The sequence below is a fragment of the Syzygium oleosum genome, unplaced genomic scaffold, assembly GCF_021117445.2.
Source record: "Syzygium oleosum isolate NSW1041296 unplaced genomic scaffold, Sole_v2.1 Sole_v2.01, whole genome shotgun sequence".
Taxonomy (NCBI): domain Eukaryota; kingdom Viridiplantae; phylum Streptophyta; class Magnoliopsida; order Myrtales; family Myrtaceae; genus Syzygium; species Syzygium oleosum.
The window spans coordinates 1563219-1584751 of record NW_026607485.1 but is presented as its reverse complement, the minus strand read 5'-3'; the positions used below and the strand labels follow the sequence as shown (position 1 = coordinate 1584751).

The window sequence follows — 21533 nt, the reverse complement described above, 5'->3', positions numbered from 1 at the left end:
TTTTCGTACGGCGCTCACTTAAGTAATATAACTTTCGTATAAATGGGACAATGAATGAATTTGTTTTTGCCATTAAATAATACAACTGAAATCCCTAACATGTTCCGACCAAAAAAAATCCCCAACATGTAGCTATTATATGGTTGCTTTAGGGCATATAGTCAACACATAAATCCAAGTTTGATGCATGATTAGAGGATGATGATAAGGAGTAGATTGATTGAGTTTTTGTGATGTTTGCTTAAGGTTTTCAAGAGTAAATGGATGATATACATTTTCTTTGATGTGGAATGCTTGAATGTATGTTGAATGTTCATTACAATGAGCTTGAAGATGTTAAAAAAATGGAAAAACACTTAGAACATAGGTTGAAGATGCTTGAATGTTGTTGAAAATGTAAATATAATATGGAAAAACACGAAATATAACTGACCTTTGCATGTTTATCGATTTTTACAAAAAATAATAAAATGACTATGAAAAAGTTGTATCAAGTTAATCAAACTAGACATCATAAGATTTCCAATGCTATAATATCATCAAAATTGGAGTTCATTTGGTTCTTACGAGTCGGTTAAGAAAGATTAAGAAAAACTGTTATATCTGGAATTTTTGTTCCCGCGTTAGTCAAACTTGTTATGCAATTTTATTGGAGGTCTTTTTGGAAAAATCTTAAAGACCAAAAGTTGTAGAGGAGGTCTTAAACTGTAAATCCGGAAAATTTCAAAAATTTAAGTAAGATTTGGGCTGCAAATTTGATTAATTTTGGAATAGGTCAGAATTGGCCTTCAAAACTATTCCGACTTGAGTCTGGGGTGTTTACTACATGTTTGCTAGTATCTGGAGGGCTCTTTTGCAAAAATTTAAAACAATGAAATTTGAAAAGCATATCCTGGTTCACCTGTCCGTAAAATTTAGCGCAAATTGGACCTCATTTGCTATTTTCTTGTATTTTTTAAAAACCAGGTCAGATCCTGAGTGGGCGAATAAAATTGGTTAAACTGATTTAGTTGGCTCACAATTGGGGAAAATGATTTGGATAAGAATTAAAATAGACTTCCTAAGCTTTCATTAGTTGCTGGTATTACTCAATTTGGACTTAATTAGGTTAGTCAATTGAATTAAAACATAATTGGGCAGAAACAAGGAAAAGACAGATAAGTGACCTTCATGGGTCACTAATTGTTTTTGTAGTTTCTGAGGCTAGTTAGCCTAATTGCATGCTGAATTGACTTGGTTCTTGTATCGACAACTAAATTTGGGCTACTATATTTAATTTTTTATCTCATAAAAGAATTAGGGGTTGGTTCGACCCCTAAACAAAAATATCATTAGCATAATTCATATTTGCATCATGTGTGAATCATATGGCTCGAGCGTGGTGTTACCACATGCCATCCTACGTGTAAAAGGGATTCCTTAAAGACGGGGTCGGCAGTGACGAATTTAAACTCTGCACTCAACTCACTGTTAATGAAGTTCAGTGTCTAGTGGTTATTTGGCTCAACAGTTATCCGTAGCTAATAATTCTATTTGCTTTTGAATCGTTTCAAAACTCATGTTTGATTTTTAAAGGGAAGTTGGGATTATAGAAAAATTGAACTCTTGTTGCTGGATGAAGTTCACGGCCAGGAGAAGATTTTCTCGTGAGAAGAACAAGGTCTATGTCAAACAAGATTATGGGAATGTGCGGGAGATGTTAATTTCTGAGGAATTCTCGCTTATCACCCTCCATTCCGAGAACTCTTTATCATTAGCATCTTATCCATTATTTAAGTAGATCTCTTGAACACCACATCGTGTGATTTCCATTAATTTCTATTATCACAAATTCAAATCTTGGATGTTGTTGAGCGTACCCGATATCCTATACACTGAGAGCTCTCCTAGGTAATTGGGAGTCACGCTTTTTGTCAGTTCTTCACGGACGCTTCGCTGCACATCAACAATCGTTACAGCTATGGTGTTACTCCATCCGTGACCGTAAGCTCCAAGCACCCTCAGGCGAACTTCCAGCCACCAACATCAATCCAGTGAGTTACCGCCCCTCCTGTTGTCCCTGCACATCCAGACCAGGGGACGAGTACCAAGCGAGCCCATCAAGCTATCCAACAAGCAGTCAGCCACGCAACCATCTACTCCAGCGAGGTCTTCAAGTTCCAGCGAATCACGACCGCGACCAGTTCCTGTACTGACTTCCAGTGGATTCCACCATGGTTTGTGCACTGACGACCTTCGACGATCAGCTGCGATTCCTCCCCGATCCAGCCCTCTCTGCAAGCAACACCAGCCAAACGATGGCCTCAATGTGAGCCAACACCGAGCCACTGCCTCGGCCGAGCTCCATGTTACCTCTAATCAGCTCAAGGCTGCGACTTGTTGATTCACCGCGAGCCGTGCTGCGTCCTCACCGGATTAGACCAGCAAAGTTTCTCTTTTTGCAGGTTGTTGATCGTCGAGCCCAGCTTCCACGACCTGTTGCCTTCTCTGATCACCACCGCGACTCCCAGCTGTGTCCCGTGAAGTCCTTCAGCCACCAGCCGGCTAAGTACGCGTCAGCCACGAGTCACATCAAGAAGCACCACCATAAAGTCGTGCCGCATCACCATCATCTGCCGATCCGATTAGGATGTTGCCTATTCAAATTTGGTATTTTATTTCCTAATTTGAATTAATGTGATATTGAATGTTTTAGGCATTATCCGTTAGGATTTTATTGAAAAAAATTAAATATAATCATTAATTTGAGCCGTGAGACGACAAATCATTTTTCCAGATTATTTTTTATTTAATCTCCAAGCCATGTAAGTGGCTTATCAAGATTGCAATATCTGTTAATTTAAGACGCGAGACAACGGATTATTTTTTTTGGATATTGTAAATATTTATTTGAATCTTGATAGATATCCTGGATGGTTATTGCTATGTTTGAAATTTTGATTAGATAGAATTGCCAACTTTAATGAATGAAAATTATAAAAAGATTGCATGTTAGAAAGGATAGGGTTTTTAGATAATATTGCGTAGTTTAAATTAGATTGCATGTTAGGATTGATTCTAAAAAATGTATTGTAATATATTCTAGATATGAAGTTTCTATAATAGATAGGATTTTAGATAATACTTGCATGTTTAGATAATATTGCATGTTTAAAATAATTTTCTAAAAAAGGATAGGGTTCAGGTCAAATCAATCTCTAAACTAGATTAGATAACTATTCATTTTGTGTAGTTTAATTAGGGTATTTATTAATTTTGAATTTTAATAAAAATAACAAAATATCATATGCGTGTCATGTAGCTTGCATGTTAGGAAATCACATGTCATGTAGATTAAACTTCATTTCAAGATAAAAGAAAACCCCAAAATATTTGATTGTTTTGTTGTGTCCAATTTCTTTACTTTCTTACAATTTGCTTGCGTTGTTATTTGAGTGTTAATTTCATTGATTGCACACCTGCATGAGCACCTTTGCATGTTAGTGGATAAGTTAAAATCAATTCAAGCTACCTGCAAAATATTTTTCTAAAAATAAAAGAGAAAAGGTACTAAAAGGATAGAGTAATCTAGCATAATCAAGTCCCCAAATCCATGTAATCTCTGGTTCATAAAAGTAAAGTACACTCTCACACTTTACTTCGGTTTCTAATCGACTTACCAAAAATTGATTAGTGGCGACTCCTAAATAAAATTGATTTGCATGTTAAATAACTTGACCAATGAGTTGTGATTGATATGGGCTTAGGAGAGCCCGAGCTAAGGTAAACTTAGTAATCCATTAGCCAATACCTAGGTAGTGCACTTTTCGTGTAGGTAATGATAATGTCGTTGATTAGATATACGTTAGGTTCAATTGGAATTAGTAATGCACGATCCTTTGGCGGGTAGATTGGATAAAGGGGATTAGACTCTAATTAGGTGCTAGTGACTTAGCCTACCGCTTTGTGAAATGCAAGTGGGGGTTAATTATCACTTAGCATTAATTAATCAATCCCTTATTCCTATGAGGTGTTTGGGTAATTGACTCGCATAGTTGATATCAAACCTTCGAACCCGGATTTGATTGGCTTGATGAATGGATGGTTGTGTGAGCTTGCTAATGTTTTGTTAAGTGGTTGCATGAGTAATTGAATGTGATTGGTGATAGACGGCTGGGGGCCAGAGGCCACCATGTGGCGGCCGGGAGTTCTGTATGGAGGTCCATGGTGGCAGTCCAAGGACGTGTTTAGACTTAGGACCATTAGTATAGTATAGTGTTGATTAGGCTAGTTTAGTTAATAGACTTACGTTTCAATAATCAAATTAGCTTAGACTTTAGTTGACATAGTCTAGCTGAGCAAATTAAACCAATTAGACTGAGGATCACTATCCTAATAAATGGTCAAGTTTAGCTTAGATTAGTCTCATCACCTAATAAAATGAGTATAATTAGGCTTGTGCTAACTTAGCTCAATTTTAGACTTAGGTTTAGTCTCTAATATCAAGCTTGTGGGGTTCATGTCCCAAGGCTCACAATGAGGCGATGTATATTCTTTGCCCAACTTAGTATCGGGTCAAGCTTTCATGCCCCAATGCTTATTTGCCCAACGAGTATCATGTTTTCATTCCCACACTTTACTTTGAATTTTAAGATAATTGGCTTCTTAATAAGAGCACTTTCAATAAAGTGTTTGTTTCTTTTCTTTTTAGAATAGTTAGTACACGCTTAGGAACATAATAAAACCAAAAGAGAACAAATTGATGAACACGTTGCGACATCAAATGGCCTTTAGGATCAGAATTTGATAACTTAGATGAACAATCATACCAAATTATAGGTACCAAAAGGGCACTAATTAGATGGTGTAATCAAGTCCCTGAACTTAGTAAATCTCTTAGTTGCATAGAAAATACGGCAAAACTCCTGTGACATTCTAAATTTCGACCCATTTTTGAGATTTATAAAATGTTTATTTCGTCAACGCGCTTGTAGTATAATCTCGCCCAGAACTGATCACTCTCAGGTTATTGACCGTTAGGGAAAGGCTAATTGAAAATTGATTACGTTGACCTAAGAACTTGACCATGGTTCGACCGAGGTCGCCCTGGCTCGAGTAAAACTTAGATGTGGTTCGATTTCAAATCGGCCACGAGTCGATACGCGTAACTCCTAAAAGCCACCTGTTGATTTTGAGATTCGCTGAAGTCGCGTTTGATCAAATTTGGCCATTATTTAGAGCCCGAACTTGGGTGTCGAATTTCTCGAAGTTTCGTGATGAAATCAATTGGACGATGTCAAAATAAGTGTGGCCAATCTCGAGATTGCCCAGATTTGTCGGAAAGTGAAATTTGGACCGGGTGTGGATTTAGGCCAGTATACCTTCCTCTTTATTTAAATCCTTTTTATGCATTTTATCCTTTTATTTAAATTTAGAATTGGGATTAATTGGGGCCTTTGGATCTTGGCTTGACCCACAAGATGGAATTGTGGCCCTTAGATCACACTTGAGAGGGCTACAACCTAGTTTGTACCCCTTCTCTCTCTCTTTTCATAATGTCTTTCTCTCTCTCTTTCTCTTTCTCCCTCCCTCACGTGGCCGACTCCTCCTCCTCTCTTCTTCTTCTTCTTTTCTTCTGTTTTCTATTCCTTCTTGCTGGTTCGTTGCTGCTTGGCTGCTTCTTGTTCTGCTTCTTGGCTTCTTCTGGCTATACGCCTAACCTGTAGCTGCCGTCCAGGTCACCAAAAACCATCGCTCACCGCCGGAGACTGCCACTGCCCACCGCACCACCATTTCTTTCATTTCTTGCTCGGTTTGCTTGGGTTTTTCCAAGTAAGTGGCTTCCTAACCCTTGACTAGGCTAAGGGGTGACTAATGGACATGTTAGGGATGGTTTAAAGGCTGTGGATAGTTGGTTTAGTGGCTGGTTGTGCTTGGTTTGCTTGGTGGTGCTTATTGGTTGATTTCCGGTAAGGTTGCTACTACGTCGCTGGATTTTGCTATTTTTACTGTAACTTGTGTGGGCCAAATTTGAGGAAGTGTTCTTCATGAAAGTTGTTCATAACATCTTGAAGTATGACATATATTAAATCTGGAATTTTTGTAGATCATTTAGGGACATTCGTAAGTCCATTTTTGGACAGAATTCAGTCAGCCGGATTTACTGTTCACCCGACCTTCTAGTCTTTCCGATTTTCTATAAATTTTTTCAGACCTCTTTTCAACAAACTTTCTTCACAAAAATTTCTAAAGTGATTTGAGTACTAAATGGGTTGTATTTTTGATGGTCTGAGGGGCTGTCTGAGTGAACCGGGTTCTGTCCGGCTTTGAGTGCCAAAAACGAGGCATTTACAATCAGAAATGGATTTTGTGTCCTTCATGAAAAATATTTATCAAGATGTTTTGTACAATATATCCAAATTTCATAATTTTTGGAGTTGATTTACTATTTTTTTAAAGGAAATTCGGCGACTGTGTTACTGCCCAGAATTGCCGGGAATCACCCATTTATGTGTATACTCGGTTTTCTCATTTTCGGGCAATTATTCAAAGGTGGGGTTATCAATGAAAAGTGTGGCATTTTATTGGCCGAGTAAGTATTCGGTTGGCATGTGACTGATTCTCATAGATAAAAATTGACATTGAGTGGATAATGTGTGTGCATGATCACGTCACGTTCCGTCTAGGCGAGAGCTCTAGACGATGCCCGGCGGGAGTTCGGAAGCCGTCTGGTATCCGGGGTTGCCGGGGGGGTGTTCGATCCCAAACAATGCCGATCGCGGTGGAGGCTAGATCGATGCTCCTAAGTGGAATGCCGTTGGGTACCCGGCTTGCCGAGGGGTGTTCGATCCCTAATGTTGCCGTCGCCGACGTAGTGGGGCGATGCCTGGTTACGCCAGAAGACCGGTGGGAGTTCGGTGGCCCGAGGGGTCGTTAATAACCTGGATACATGTGAACGTATGCTATGCATTGGTGGATGCTCGAAATCCGGAATATTGAGTATGTTTCTTATAATTATGCCATGATTTGAAGTGTGCTTGTTTGATGAGCAATTGGCCATGTTATGGCGATATTCTAACGTGCAGGGCTTGTGTATGTGCCAAGGCAAGGTAAGGACGCCTGCGATTGTTTATGGCATGTCGATTGTTCAAATTGCATGTTTAGAATTGTTCGGAGGTACGCTTTGGCCTAAGCGAGGCTTAGGTAGTTGCTTATGGAGATTTATTCTCATTGTTGTAATATAACCATTTGAGACCCGCGATCATAATTGATCAGGAGATGCTGCCAAGGTACTACGGGGATTGAGAATAGGTCAAGTTACCCCGTCTTTTGAGTGCCCCTTTTTGTAGAGGAGTTAAGCTTACTAACCACCCGATCCTTTTTGTTGTGCGTGGTTTGTCGATAGTGGCCTCTAGTAAGGCTTGTACCTTGTGCCGTTTGCAAGTAACATTATGTTCTTAAGACAAAATCAGTTTGTTGATGTGTATCATTCGTCTCTCTCTACTACCCTATTTTATTGTATGTTGTATGGTGAGTTCGAATTTGCTTCCACTCGCATTCCTCGTTTGAGTTAAGTTGGGATGGCGACAAGTCCTGGGATATTGCATGCTTGACAACCTCGGAGGGATGTTGCGTGCTCATTCGGGTTCGGGGCGTGACATCCCCGTTGATTTGATATTAGAGCAAGGTTAGCTCGATTCAAGTTGGTCGAGACCTGGAGTGATAAGGACGATGACTTTGGGGTAGTTAAATAGGGAGACCTATTTGATCACAAGTTTAGAATGCTTAATACATGCCCTGTGAATATGTGCTTGTGATTGCTGAAAACTTGCTTGGTGATATTCGTAATTGCTGGCGCTGCAAGGAGTAAGGTAAGATCGAGAATCCTACTCGTTATATGCTCTTGATGCTTATTTTGGTAACTACTTGTCCTATGCTCATTATTGTGATTTACTGCCTAGAACTGCTAGACTTGAGTAGATGACTTAGGTCTCTAATTCCTGGACGGAATTATAGTAGGTTTAGGTGTTTGGTGAGAGAAATCTATGAGAATGAGCAGCCGAGGAAGGGGGACAAGGGGCAATGGGTGCAAGCTAGAGCTATGGAGGATCCCAGAGTGGACGGAATTTTAAGGGCACTTGCAGAGGTTGGAACTTTAATGGGTAGATAGACTCAAGGTCAAGCTGCTACTATCGCTGCTGCTGCTCAGGCCACTGTTGCCGCTACTGAGGCCGCTATTGCTGCTGCCAATGGGGCTAATGGAAACAATGGGAATAATGGTCATAATGGGAATGGAAATGGAAATCGTTAGATGCATCAACTAGTAGAACAGTTTTTGAAGCTTAAGCCGTCCAAGTTCGACGGAAAAGGTGATCTCGAAGCTGCTATCCTCTGGGTTAAGGAACTAGAAAAGGCCTTTGCACTGCTGGGGTGCACGGAAGAGGAAAAGGTGACCCTAGCTGTGTATCAGCTTCAGGGGGTGGCAAATGACTGGTGGGAGGCCACCCGAGGTAGGGTTTTCCCTATAGGCATGGTTCCGAATTGGACTGCCTTTGCTGAAACCTTCAATGGGAAGTACTTTTCTGAGATAGCGCGGGAGCAGAAGATGGTAGAGTTTCTACGGCTTCGCCAAAATCAGATGACTGTAGATCAGTATGAAGCTGAGTTCTCGAGGTTGTCTAAATTTGCACCAAGGATGGTGGAGGACCCTGTGGATAGGGCGAGAAGGTTTCGGGATAGTCTGAAGCCGGAACTCTGCAGCCAGCTTATACTCTTGAACCTAAGGGATTATAATGAGTTGTATGAGAGGGCTTAGATGGTTGAGCGGGATATGAATGAAAGAGCTGCCGCATCTAGATCGAGGTACGCATCGGCCAGGGACAACCACATCTTTGGAAAGAGGCCTATGACTGGAAATAGGCGGTTTGTCCCTCCCGTTAGGAAAAATATTGGGAAGCAGAACTACTATTCTAACGCTGCCTGTCGATTGTGTGGAAGGAGGCATGGGAATGGCCCTTGCCCGGGCCAGACTGGGGCGTGTTTCGGATGTGGCCACCAAGTGAAGAATTGCCCGAACCGACAAGCTAGGTTGCCGATGCATCAACAACAACCAAGGTTGGGACATCAAGCGGGAGCTGCCCCCGCAAAACAATCAGGATAGACCCCCAGCCCAAGGAAGGATTTATGCAATGGCTTGCAAAGAGGTGGAGGATGCACCTGGCGTGATCACAGGTATGGTCTCTTTATTTGATCATGCTGCTTATGCCTTATTTGATCCCGGAGCGTTGCATTCATTTGTGTCTGAGCAGTTTGTTGAATTGACTAGTATTGAGCCAAAACCGTTAGGAGTAAATTTGTGTGTTACCACCCCTCTTATGGATAAGGTGCTAATCTCATTAGGATGTTCAAACTGTAAGATTGTTATTGGTGGTAGGAAGGAATTAATTGATTTGGCTGTCTTGGCTATGTTTGATTTTGATGTCATTATTGGTATGGATTGGCTGGTTAGACAGAGGGCTGTTATGGACTGTAGTAGTAGGGTGATCTAATTTAATCCGATTGGTCACTCTAGGTATGAATTTGTGGGAAGCCGAGGAGGAATCTCGATCCTTTGGATTTCGTCACTTGAGGTGACTAAGTTGTTAGATGAAGGATGTCAAGGTTACCTAGCGACTGTGGTTGATTCGTCGATTGAGGAACCGAGGCTAGAGGATATAGCCATGGTGTGTGATTTTCCCGATGTCTTTCCTCGGGAATTGCCGGGATTGCCTCCCGAAAGATAAGTGGAGTTTGTGGTTGAGTTGGCCCCCGATATGAAACCGATCTCGAAAGCGCCCTATAGAATGTCGTTGTCGGAATTGAAAGACTTGAAAGTTCAGATGCAGGAATTATTGGATAAAGGCTTTATTCGCCTGAGTGCGTCTCCATGGGGAGCGCCAGTCTTATTCGTGAGGAAGAAGGATGGGACATTGAGACTGTGCATTGACTACAGACAGTTGAATCAGGTAATCGTTAAGAATAAGTACCCGTTACCAAGGATAGACGACCTGTTTGATCAGTTGCAAGGAGCATCGATGTTTTCTAAGATCGACTTGAGGACGGGTTGCCACCAACTGAGGATTAAGAAGGAGGATATACCAAAAACGGCATTTAGAATTAGGTATGGGCACTACGAGTTTACAGTGATGCCATTCGGATTGACTAATGCCCTTGCCGCCTTTATGGATTTAATGAATCGAGTATTCAAGAAATTTCTGGATCAGTTTGTAATCGTATTCGTAGACGATATCTTGGTATACAGTCAGAAATGGATCGTGTCCTTCATGAAAAATGTTTATCAAGATGTTTTGTACAATATATCCAAATTTCATAATTTTTGGAGTTGATTTACTATTTTTTTAAAGGAAATTCGGCGACTGTGTTTGTGACATCCTGAAAAAAAAAATTAGTCCATTTGGGATTTATGAGATACTGGATTTTATGAATGTACTCGGAGTAAATTCTCGCCCGGAACTGATCATTCCTAGGAATGCTAACCATTAGGGAAAGGCTAATAGGGGAATTAAATTCGCACGACTAAAAAAAATTCGATCGTGAATGGATTTCGACCATTAAATCGCGTAAAGTGATATTTTGAGCCACTGTTAGCCGATCCAAGGATAGTTAGGGGTAAGTTCGCCACTGTCCTAGTAGTGGATCGCGGGTGATTCCGTTGGACCACGAAACGACTTGACGAATGATTCTGAAATTATACCGAACGATCGTACCCCTCGGATCAAGTGATTGATCTTCGCGATTTTAATGCAACCGAGGTCGTCACGTACTGAACGTACTTGCACGTGACTCGATTCAGTATCAGTCATGAGTCGATTCTGCGAATTTTCCAGCAAGCCGCCCGTTAGCTCGAGAAACGCTCGAGTTGCGTTTAATAGAATTTAATTATGGAATTTTTTGCCCAAATTGGACACCGGAAAATTAGGAAGTCACGCTGGAATGTTAGGACGACGTTGCACGTGACACGTGTCAATTTTTGGTGCGCTTAATTCCTTCGGAAAAATTCGATTTGGACAAGAAACGGAGGAAGTGACCATTTTACCCTTGGGAATTAATAAAGGGTTAGTTGTGTGAGAGAAGGGCATTTTGGTAAATTGCCAAAAAGTTGGTCAAAATTGATTTTTAAGCCCTTGACCCCCCTTTCTCTCTCTCCTCTCTCTTCTTTCTTCCCCTCTCTCCCCCGTGTAATCCCCCAAATTGCCGTGAGATTTCCCCTCCTCCACTGTGGGCTTTCCTTGGCCGTTCTTCCTCCACCGCCGGCACCGCCGCTCGCCGCCGCACGCCGGACCGCCCTCAAGCCGTCGTCCACGCCGCCCTCAAGCCACCACCATCCTCAAACCTCACCATCTCACTCTCTTTCCCTCTTTCTTTCTTGGCCGTGAGCCCCCAATCACCGCCCAAGCCGCGTCGTCGCCGCCCAAGCCGATTGCCGCCACCCGGGAGCCGTACGTCGTCGCCGCCGTTCCCGATTAAGGGCCACCGCTTTCCGTTCTAGCCGCGATAGTCTAGAACGCGGGTAAGTCGCGCTCTAAACCCAATTTAGGACTTCGGGTATCGACGGGCGATTTTGGGCGAAATCTGTATAAAGTTAGGTGCGGAATTGTATGAATTGGTAGTGGAAATTTTATGGCGGGCCTTGGGATTTAGTTCGGGCATTAATTATTGGAAATTCAGAAAAATAGGGGCTGCGAATTACTGTTCACGGGGCTGTGATGGTCCGATCGAGACGCAAGTTGGATTTCTAGAACCGAGATTTAATGGTGAGAAAGTCTCGTGAAGGACCGGAATCAATTTGGCGTCGTTTGGCGGGAGAAAAATAGAAATTTATGTGTTTTACGTGTGTTTTAATTATAATTGAGTTGGGATGGTGAAATTTACAATATGCGGGTGCGAAAAATTGGGGTTTATGATTGGAATTGTTTGGCGGGCCTTGAGGATTATTTTTGGAATTTTTGGAGAACAATTTGAGGTGAATTATAAGCTGCGAATTACTGTTCACAAGCTGTGATTTACTGTTCACGGGGCTGTGATGATTTTTTCGGGACACAAGTTGGATTTTTAGAACCAGCATTTAATGGCGAGAAAGTGTCGTGAAGGATCAGAATTAATCCGATGCCATTTGGTTGGAGAAAATTGGCAATTTACATATTTTGGGCATGTTTGCATTATTCTGGATGGGGTTGATTTAATTGATTATTTGTTTGTGTGTTATATGAGGTAACTCGAGGATGAAATGAGGATGTTTCGAGGCTGGAGTGAGACTGAATAGAGTGTCGGATGTTGTGGGATGGAATTGGCAAACTTAGAGCTCAATTGAAGGCCAGGTAGTGTCGGTTTGGTGTGTGGTAGTATGGTTAGATTGTGATGTTTAATAGGCTTGGAAATGTCGAAATTATGCCTATGAACGTGGCTATGATTGTGGGCCCGTGAGCGGCCTTGTGTGTTTATTGAACCGTGATTTGATGGATTGAAATGTGCTTGATTATGTGCACGCGTGGGCCAGATTGAATTAATTGTTGAAATTGACCATGTCGAATGCTGACTGAGCATGTTTTACGTGTTAATTGATGCGTGCATGGGCCACATGTGATGGGCCAGTTGGGTGTGGTATATGCGTGTCGAGCATGCGCATGAGTAAGAAAGAAATGTGGTGTGGCATGTGATTGTGGAATTTATGTGAAGGTGTGGAATTGCGAGTATTGGGATCGGGCCGAGTATCATAAACTCGGGCCGCGATCATGTAGGTCTGTTGCATTTGGCACAAGCTGAGGCTTGAAAAAGCAAGAATGAGAATCGGTCCAAGGCACGATCAGCTCGGCTGAGACCGGGATTGGACCGAGGCATTATAAGCTCGGGTTTCGATCATGTAGGCCTGTCGCATTTGGCGCGGGTTGAGTTGGGATCAGGCCTGGGGCGTGTGATGCTCAGGTCGAGATTGGGGCCTGAGGAGTGAACGGGTACGCGGGCCGGATGTGGTGACTTGTCGCAGTGTACCTGAGGCGTGTACTTCAACGCGGGTCACTGCGAGTGTTGTGGAAAATGAATTGTCGCAGTGTGCAGGCGTGTACTTCAACGCAGTCACCGGGAGAGTGTTGTGGAAAATGAATTGTCGCAGTGTGCCAGGCGTGTACTTCAACGCGGTCACCGCGAGTGTTATGGAAAATGAATTGTCGCAGGTGCACAGGCGTGTACTTCAACGCGAGTCACTTGGTGAGTGTTGTGGAAAATGAATTGTCGCAGGTGTGCTTGAGGCGTGTACTTCAACGCGGTCACCGGCGAGGAATATGAAAGAGGAATGAGAATGGAAGGACCGGTGGGATGAGAATGATACATGTGTGTGTGTACATCGACATGATTGAGTTTGAATACTGTTGTGCGCATGATTGAGCCTGGCAATATTATTTGATGTGCCTGCGGTGTGATGTTTCAGCTTGTGTGAATATATGTGTGTGATTGCGTAATTGTCGGAGATACGTGATAACCTAGGTGGGGTTTAGGGGTGTACTTGCTGAGATATAATCTCATGGTTGTGTAAACCAACAATTTTCGAACCCCGACTGAGCAAAGTGAACCCTCCACCACCGCCACCGGTACGTTTTGGAGTACTAGTGCATACGGAGTATGAGGCGGGAGTTTCCGATGGGCGATGGGATGACCTGGATAAGACACACGACGGCGTATTTGTAGAAGTAGGATTGCTATTGTGGGAAGCGAACGTGTATACGGCTGGTATTTTAGGGATGCCGACGGTTCAAGAAAGTTCGAGAATCGGACATCGAAGAATCGACTCGAGTGGATGCCAAGTAAGGGACGTAGGGGTTAGAAGGTTTGTTGGATAGCCGGCTTGGGATTAAGAACCATTTTTGCGGGTGAACACCGGTCATCGACTCCTTTTGATGTTGATAGTTTTAGTAATGTATGCCTTTGGTAGACTAAGGTTTGTTCTATTGTAAATATGGTGGAATAAGTTTGATCGAGTATCGAAATGTATATTCTCCCAATTCTCCCGAGTTTAAATTTGTCCGGGTATTTATTGTTTCCGTGTGCGCAATTAAATCTCCGACGTTAGGATGAGGTCGGCGATAATTCCTGGGTTGTCGCACAAATCGACTCGAGAGGAGGATGTCGCGAGCTCGATAGGGTTCGGGGCATGACAAGTGTTACTGCCTAGAATTACCCGGAATCACCCATTTATGTATATACTCGGTTTTCTCATTTTCGGGCAATTATTCAAAGGTGGGGTTATCAATGAAAAGTGTGGCATTTTATTGGCCGAGTAAGTATTCGGTTGGCATGTGACCGATTCTCATAGATGAAAGTTGGCATTAAGTGGATAATGTGTGTCAATGATCACGTCACGTTCTGTCTAGACGATGTATGGCGGGAGTTCGGATGCCGTCTGGTATCCGGGGTTGCCAGGGGGTGTTCGATCCCAGACGATGCCGATTGCGGTGGAGGTCGGATCGATACTCCTAAGTGGAATGCCGTTGGGTACCCGGCTTGCCGGGGGGTGTTCGATCCCCAACGTTGTCGTCGCCGACGTAGCGGGACAAAGCCTAGTTACGCCAGAAGACCAGCGGGAGTTCGGTGGCCCGGGAGGTCGTTAATAACCTGGATACATATGAACGTATGCTATGCATTGATGGATGCTCGAAATCCGGAATATTGAGTATGTTTCTTATGATTATGCTATGATTTGAAGTGTGCTTGTTTGATGAGCAATTGGCCATGTTATGGCGATATTCTAACGTGCAGGGCTTGTGTATGTGCCGAGGCGAGGTAAGAACGCCTGTGATTGTTTATGGCACGTCGATTGTTTGAATTGCATGTTTAGAATTGTTCGGAGGTACGCTTTGGCCTAAGCGAGGCTTAGGTAGTTGCTTATTGAGATTTATTCTCATTGTTGTAATATAACCATTTCAGACCCGCGACCATGATTGATCCGGAGACGCTACCAAGGTACTACGGGGATTGAGAATAGGTCGAGTTACCCTGTCTTTTGAGTGCCTGTTTTTGTAGAGGAGTTAAGCTTACCAACCACCCAATCCTTTTTGTTGTATGTGGTTCATCGATAGTGGCCTCTAGTAAGGCTTATACCTTATGCCGTTTGTAAGTAACATTATGTTCTTAAAAAAAAGCAGTTTGTTGATGTCTATCATTCGTCTCTCTCTACTACCCTGTTTCTTTGTATATTGTATGGTGAGTTCGAATTTGCTTCCGCTCGCGTTCCTCGTTTGAGTTAAGTTGGGTTGGCGATAAGTCCTGGGATGTCGCATGCTTGACAACCCTGGAGGGATATTGCGTGCTCATTTGGGTTCGGGGCGTGACAACTCCCGTGTCTCGTTTGGTTTCCAACCGATCCTGAAATGCTAGTGGCGACTCCTAGAATCTCTTAAAATTAATCAAGCTCAAAATAACATTGCACGGGGTATGAGCTTGGGAGAGCCCACTCCTAATCAAGGGCCATTGATCTGCCTATAATACCCCTAAACGCTTCTTATCCCGTCTCCCCTGAATGGAAACCCGAAAAAGAGGGTCGAAACAAGAACCACTCCTTGAACCCCATCTTGCGAAGCAGCAACTATAGACAAGCACATTCAGGGAAGCTGCAACACCTACAAGCAACTTGCACAAGCATGTTTATACAAGCATAAGCACTACCATCTTCGTCCTTTTACCTAAGAAATTGAAGCAGCTATTTCCCATGTCCAGGACAATCAGAGAAGCTGGAAGTTCAGCTGGAAGTAGATAAACAAGAACAAAGAAAAAAAGAAAAAAAGAAAAGAAAAGAAAATCTAAAAACATAGTAGTACTGTTTATCCGAAGAAGATGAAGATGAATGGTAATAGGAAAGAAGAGAAACATGCAAAGGGAAAAAAAAAACTTTTAGAAAATTAAGAAAATCAGCATCATTTTAAGTAAAATTTTCAACGTTAGGTTGCTAGCTGTGCCACGTAAAATAATCAATAATGACAGGATGCCATGTCAGCATTATTAGGCCATAATTGGTGAGAATGACTACTTTGGAATTTCATAAACACATTTAGGAGTAAATTGAAAAAACTGGAAAGTTTAGATTGAATTGGCATATCTACCACATGTTGAGTTGATTTGGTAATTTTTTTATTGTGAAAGAAGTGGTCAAAATTGTGGCAGCTTTTTTATTTAGGAACAAGTCCAAGATCCATAACTCATCATAAAGGCCTTCCATTTCCACTAGCAAGCCATAAACGTATAGCAACAATTGACCAAAAATATGATAGCGGAAATTCCAATTCAAAAGTAACAACTCTTCTTCACAAAATACTTCAGACTTTCGCGTTTCTTGCAATAACCGTACAACATCATAAATCATGGATATTCATATGGGATAAATGATTTCCAAAAGCTAATGTAATCTCGGGTATTGTCTTCCAATCCATGTCATTATATGTGGAAGTTGAAAGAAAAAATTAAGTACTCAAGTCTCTTTATTTCTTGATATATATAGGGAAATTGACACAAATAGTCCCTAAGCTTTGGTCCAATGTTCAATCTCGTTCCTGAACTTTCAATTTGTCCAAAATGATCCTTGAACTATGGATAAATGTTCAATCTAGTCCTTCCATTTGCTCAAACCGTTAACTGATGACGTGGACCGTTAATTGATGATATGGAGCCGAGTTGGATTTTCTAAATACTAAATAATGATCCAGCAAGTATTTTACCAAAGAAAAACAAATTAGGGCTTCACATAACCCTCTTCTTCCTCCTCCACGATTCTTCAACGATTCTTCTTCCTCTCAACATTAGACTTCTCAAAATGCTTGGGGATCGATACTGAAACAAGGAGGGTTGGGTTGAGGTCAATCCCGGTGATGATTTGAATCTTGGGATTTTGGAGGACGTGCCACTGCCTGTGCGTGATCCGCTCAATCAGAAATCAAAATGGGGGAAGGAAGTGAGAACCGTGTGAGCATCGAGGAATTGAAATCTCGGAAGAGCTCGTGTTCTTTATAGCTTGAACGCGAGTTTGTGTTTGGTAGGCTTTTTTGGTTCTGGAATTTTGCTTCTTCTTTTTTGTGGGTTGAAGGACTTGCTTCTTTTTTTTTGGGTCGATGGACTTGCCTCTTCTTCTTTTTTGTGGGTTGAAGGACTTGCTTCTTAGAAGCAAAAAAATTGACTGACCAAAATTGCAGAAACAAAAACGCAAGAAGGCGTACAACAGTCGAAGAAAGAAAAAGAACAAAAAGTGGAGATGAAGACTCAATTTGACATCTGAAGCTGAAACCCTCTGTGGTGATTTGGCACCAAGCAGTAGTATCACTAGAGGAGAAGGAAAAAAAGGGGGCTTTGACCATATCAGCGCAAAGGAGCAAAAGGAGATGATTTCTGAATTTAATTCACAATTCTTTCCTCCATCAACTTCTCCTCTGTGATATGGTCTATCACAATCTCTTTCCAATCCGACATTGATTGAGCTCACACAGTCAGATATATTAACAACAAACATATAGCGAGGAGGAGACATTAGCATTTCGTGGTCTTGATTTGTTGCAATAGAAAAATGTTTTTTAGGAATGAAAATGTTAAACTCATTCACTGTTTGTGTTTGCAATGAAAATTGGTGTTCTTAGAACGAAAATTTGTCGATGTTGTGAGGAAAGAAAATTCATATCTACCTCTGAACAAGCTTGGCTTGTTATTGTTGACAAAGCCTTATCAATATGATCTTACATCTGTAAAAGTTGAAAGACAGAATTGCTTATATGCAAATGACATGCATATGGTTATCAAACCATTTGAGAGATAAAGACCGAAATTGCTTTCATTTAGACCTCTTTTTGGTAATTGAGACCTATTTTACTGAAGTGGCAGCGATCAAATGTAACAAAATTTTTACAAACAAACGAGCCCCACAAGCCAACTATTCAAGAGTATTGAATGTACTCTTTAACATCAACAAAGTAGACGAAAATAAGGCCAACTGCACTTTTCAAATATTGAATATACTACTTAAAGCAAAAATTTCTTGCCTAGAATGCTTGTGCTCTATACAGCATCATTGCCACATCTTAAACACTTCCAAAACTACAAAAAAAAAAAAAACAATCTCTTTCTCTTGATCTTAAATTCAAGAGTATCATATCAACAAAAAGTACAAGTGCTAATCCTACTTCCAACTCTTCAAACATGTACTTCTGGTAAATTTTCCTCTTTCTTGGAGATATTGTTGATCCAACACTTCCAATATCATTCAAATGCTCCACGGCTTGTTTCCGTTCTTCTTGTTTCTTTTTCATAATGTCCGCCTTTTGCCGCTAGAAAAAAGAAAAGCATCAATCAATCAAATGTCAAATGTTTACATAACAACAACTTTACTACCATAAAGCTACACCTGTAATCCCATTGTAGTGATAACTTTGCGAGATGCGCTCTCCACCTTCTTAGCATTGTCCACATCATGGTTGGTATTTCTTAATAATGAAATGGCTCGACTACCTTCCAGTCCATGCTATTAAGAACAATAATACTCTAGTTAAAATGGCACTTATAATTATTCAAGAACATGATCACTTACTCAAAAGTAAGGTTAAGAGTACCTTTTGAGTGTCGGTACTATTATGATGCATCTCCACAACAAGTGGGTTAGCTTCTCTCTGTTCGACTATCTCTTCATCCTGTTCATTAAGAAAATGAAGTTAAAAATATTGACACAAACAAAGACTAGAGACATAGAATGAATAAACCTTACCTTCTCTTTTTGTTTCAATGGACAACTTCTTGAGTTGTGGCCTCGATTGAAGCACAAATGTCATGTGATTTTTATACCTTGTCTTGACATTTTGAATCCATTTTTAAATTCTCCTTCCTCTCTTATCCTTTTTTGTTTAGGCCTACCGAGCATAACCCGAGGCATTGGTGCCACCAAAGGCTCTCTATCACTAGAAGGCCACAGGTTATCGTCATTCATTGCTTCCAAGTGGTGACTGTATGTCTTTAGATATATATCCTTCTTATACCGGTGGGTGACAAAAGTTTCTAACTCCTCCCCTTTGAATAGTATGACACAGATTGCATGAGGGCATGGAATCCCACTCAAGTCCCATGCCCTGCAAGAACAAGAGTTGTTTCTTATGTCCACCACAAATTTATCGTTCCTACGGTGCACTTCAAATCCATCTTCTCCATTCCAAAGCACGTGACAAAAGCCACTTTCTTGTTTATTACCTTCTATCTTCTCTAATATCCTTGGCGCAATTTCCCTTTTCCATCTTTGACATGCATCTCTTTTTTCACGCATTCTTGTCACTATCTTCTCTCTAATTGCCTCAAGCATAGATATGATAGACATGTGTCTAGCTTCCAGTATCGATCCATTAAATGCTTCTGACAAGTTATTGTCCACAATATCTGACTTGCATATAGTTTTAAAGTAAGCCTTGCACCAATATTTTGGAGCAATCCTCATCAAATTAGCCTTTCCTGTCTTGCTCATCTTATCCAATTCCTCGAGGTGTTTTTCAAATTGCGGGATTGTAGTTGACTTTGCACACATCCAAAATTGCTTGCGACAATCATTTCCCCCATTCTTCTTGCGCCAATTTGCATAGATATGTCTTGCACATCGTCGGTGCTCAGCCGATGACATCTTCTCCTCCAGTACCTGCACAAGCCCCTACAACAGAATACATGATATCATTATATATATAATGAGGTAACAATATGGCACACATGGAAAATACAAAATGAAGGAAGATTAATCACATTACCTTATGTTGATCTGCGATCACTGTGTATCCTACACCATCCTTTGTGCCAAGATCGCTCTTCAAGGCCTCTACAAACCAGCCCCATGAATCCTTATTCTCAGCCTCAACAATGGCCCATACGATAGGGTACATTTGATTATTTGCATCCCTCCCCACAGCAGTCAATAACTCACCCTTCAACATTCCTTTTAAGAAACATCCATCCAACCCTATCAAAGGTCGGCAACCTTCAAGGAATCCCTTTCTCACGGTATCAAAGCAAACATAAAATCGTTGGAAGATGGGTCTTGAATTTGGTGATTCTCTTATAAACTTTACCTTCACAGTATTTCGAGGATTTCTATGAATAATTTCTTCACAATAATTCGACAACCTATTGAACTCATAGGAGTACATCCCGTTTAGTTTTTCGATTACCCTTCGCTTAGTCCTTCTACACTGGCTTATAGTGACATCTAAACTCATTTGCTCTTGCACAATTTTCTTGAACTCCTGCAACTTCATTGAAGGAGCTGCTCTCCATAAGGTTAGATAATGCTTCGCCATGTACGTAGATGTAAACCTCCTCACTTGAAAAGACCAAGAGCACGTGTGCTCATCCTTGAAAGTTTTCACTGTAAACAAGCCTGTCTTATTATCTCTAGCTGCATAAATTAACCAGTTACAATTTTTAGCTTTACATTTGGCCCTAACTCTCACCTTGTCATTCTTGATAAAATCAATATTAACTCTTCTCGTAGCTGCATATTTGTTGATAGCTTCCTTAAACTGCTTAGGGCCATCAAATACCATATTTAGTGCAAAGTGAGGTATCTCTGTGGTTTCATCATACTGCGCATGTGTGCTTTTCCTTCTAATAGCCTCCTCTATCTCTAGTTCTTCTTCATCACTCGTGACAAAGCTCCAATTAGAATCACTTGAGTCAAAGCATTCAGTCTCAAGCTCAACATTATCTTCACAATGGGTTGTTATAGCCTCTTTCCTCGCCCATCTTCGTCCTACTTCAACATCTATTTCATTAGGTATCTCCAACAACCTAGCAACTCTATATGCATTTTCTCCCTTAAAAGTCCTAATTTTTCCCCTAGCCACTTGAAGTTCTTCTTCTTCATTGTCAGATAACCATGGGACCTCAACAAGCTCATCAACCTCTTCGATTTCATGATTTTGCCCATCAGTAGGCATTAAAACTCCTTCATCTTCTTCTACGTTCATCAATCCCCCCACTAACCCATCACCAATGCCAACACTCACGTCTTCACCATGTTCAATAAATATCTCACATGTACCGTCAATATTTGCCCAAAGTCCCATCATTTCCTGTATTGAAGTGTCATCTTCAATTAATCTTAGACCATTCTCAAAATTCTTACCCGGCATTAAATAATGGAATTTCTCAATATTAGAGTAACCCATATCTTGTACCAAGTGTAAAATCTCAAAGTAGCTCAGCTTGTCTGGATCATAGAGCCACTCACTACTATGACCATCAACATACTCTACTATTCTATCACGAACAAACCTACCTCCAACCCATAGAGCAAGTCGGAATGTTTCATCAGCCATGTAAATCTGCAAAAAGATAAACATACAAATCGGTTAGACTAAAAAGATAAAGGACACCAGTCAATCTATTTCTATTGTTTATACAATATAAACAAATAAAGACCAAAAGTATAATCTAAAGACAAGAAAACAAACACAAATGAGGGCCACGTCTGAAAAGCCATGAAAAAGCTACAACCTAAA

General features: G+C 41.3%; 1 protein-coding gene across 1 annotated transcript; it reads left to right on the top strand.

Moving 5' to 3' along the window:
• The first annotated feature begins 8290 nt into the window (after window positions 1-8290).
• On the top strand, window positions 8291-8794 carry LOC115665240 (uncharacterized). The gene has a single exon (XM_030587118.2). It carries the CDS (start codon window positions 8291-8293, stop codon window positions 8792-8794), a length of 504 nt encoding a protein of 167 aa, XP_030442978.2.
• Window positions 8795-21533: the final 12739 nt, after the last annotated feature.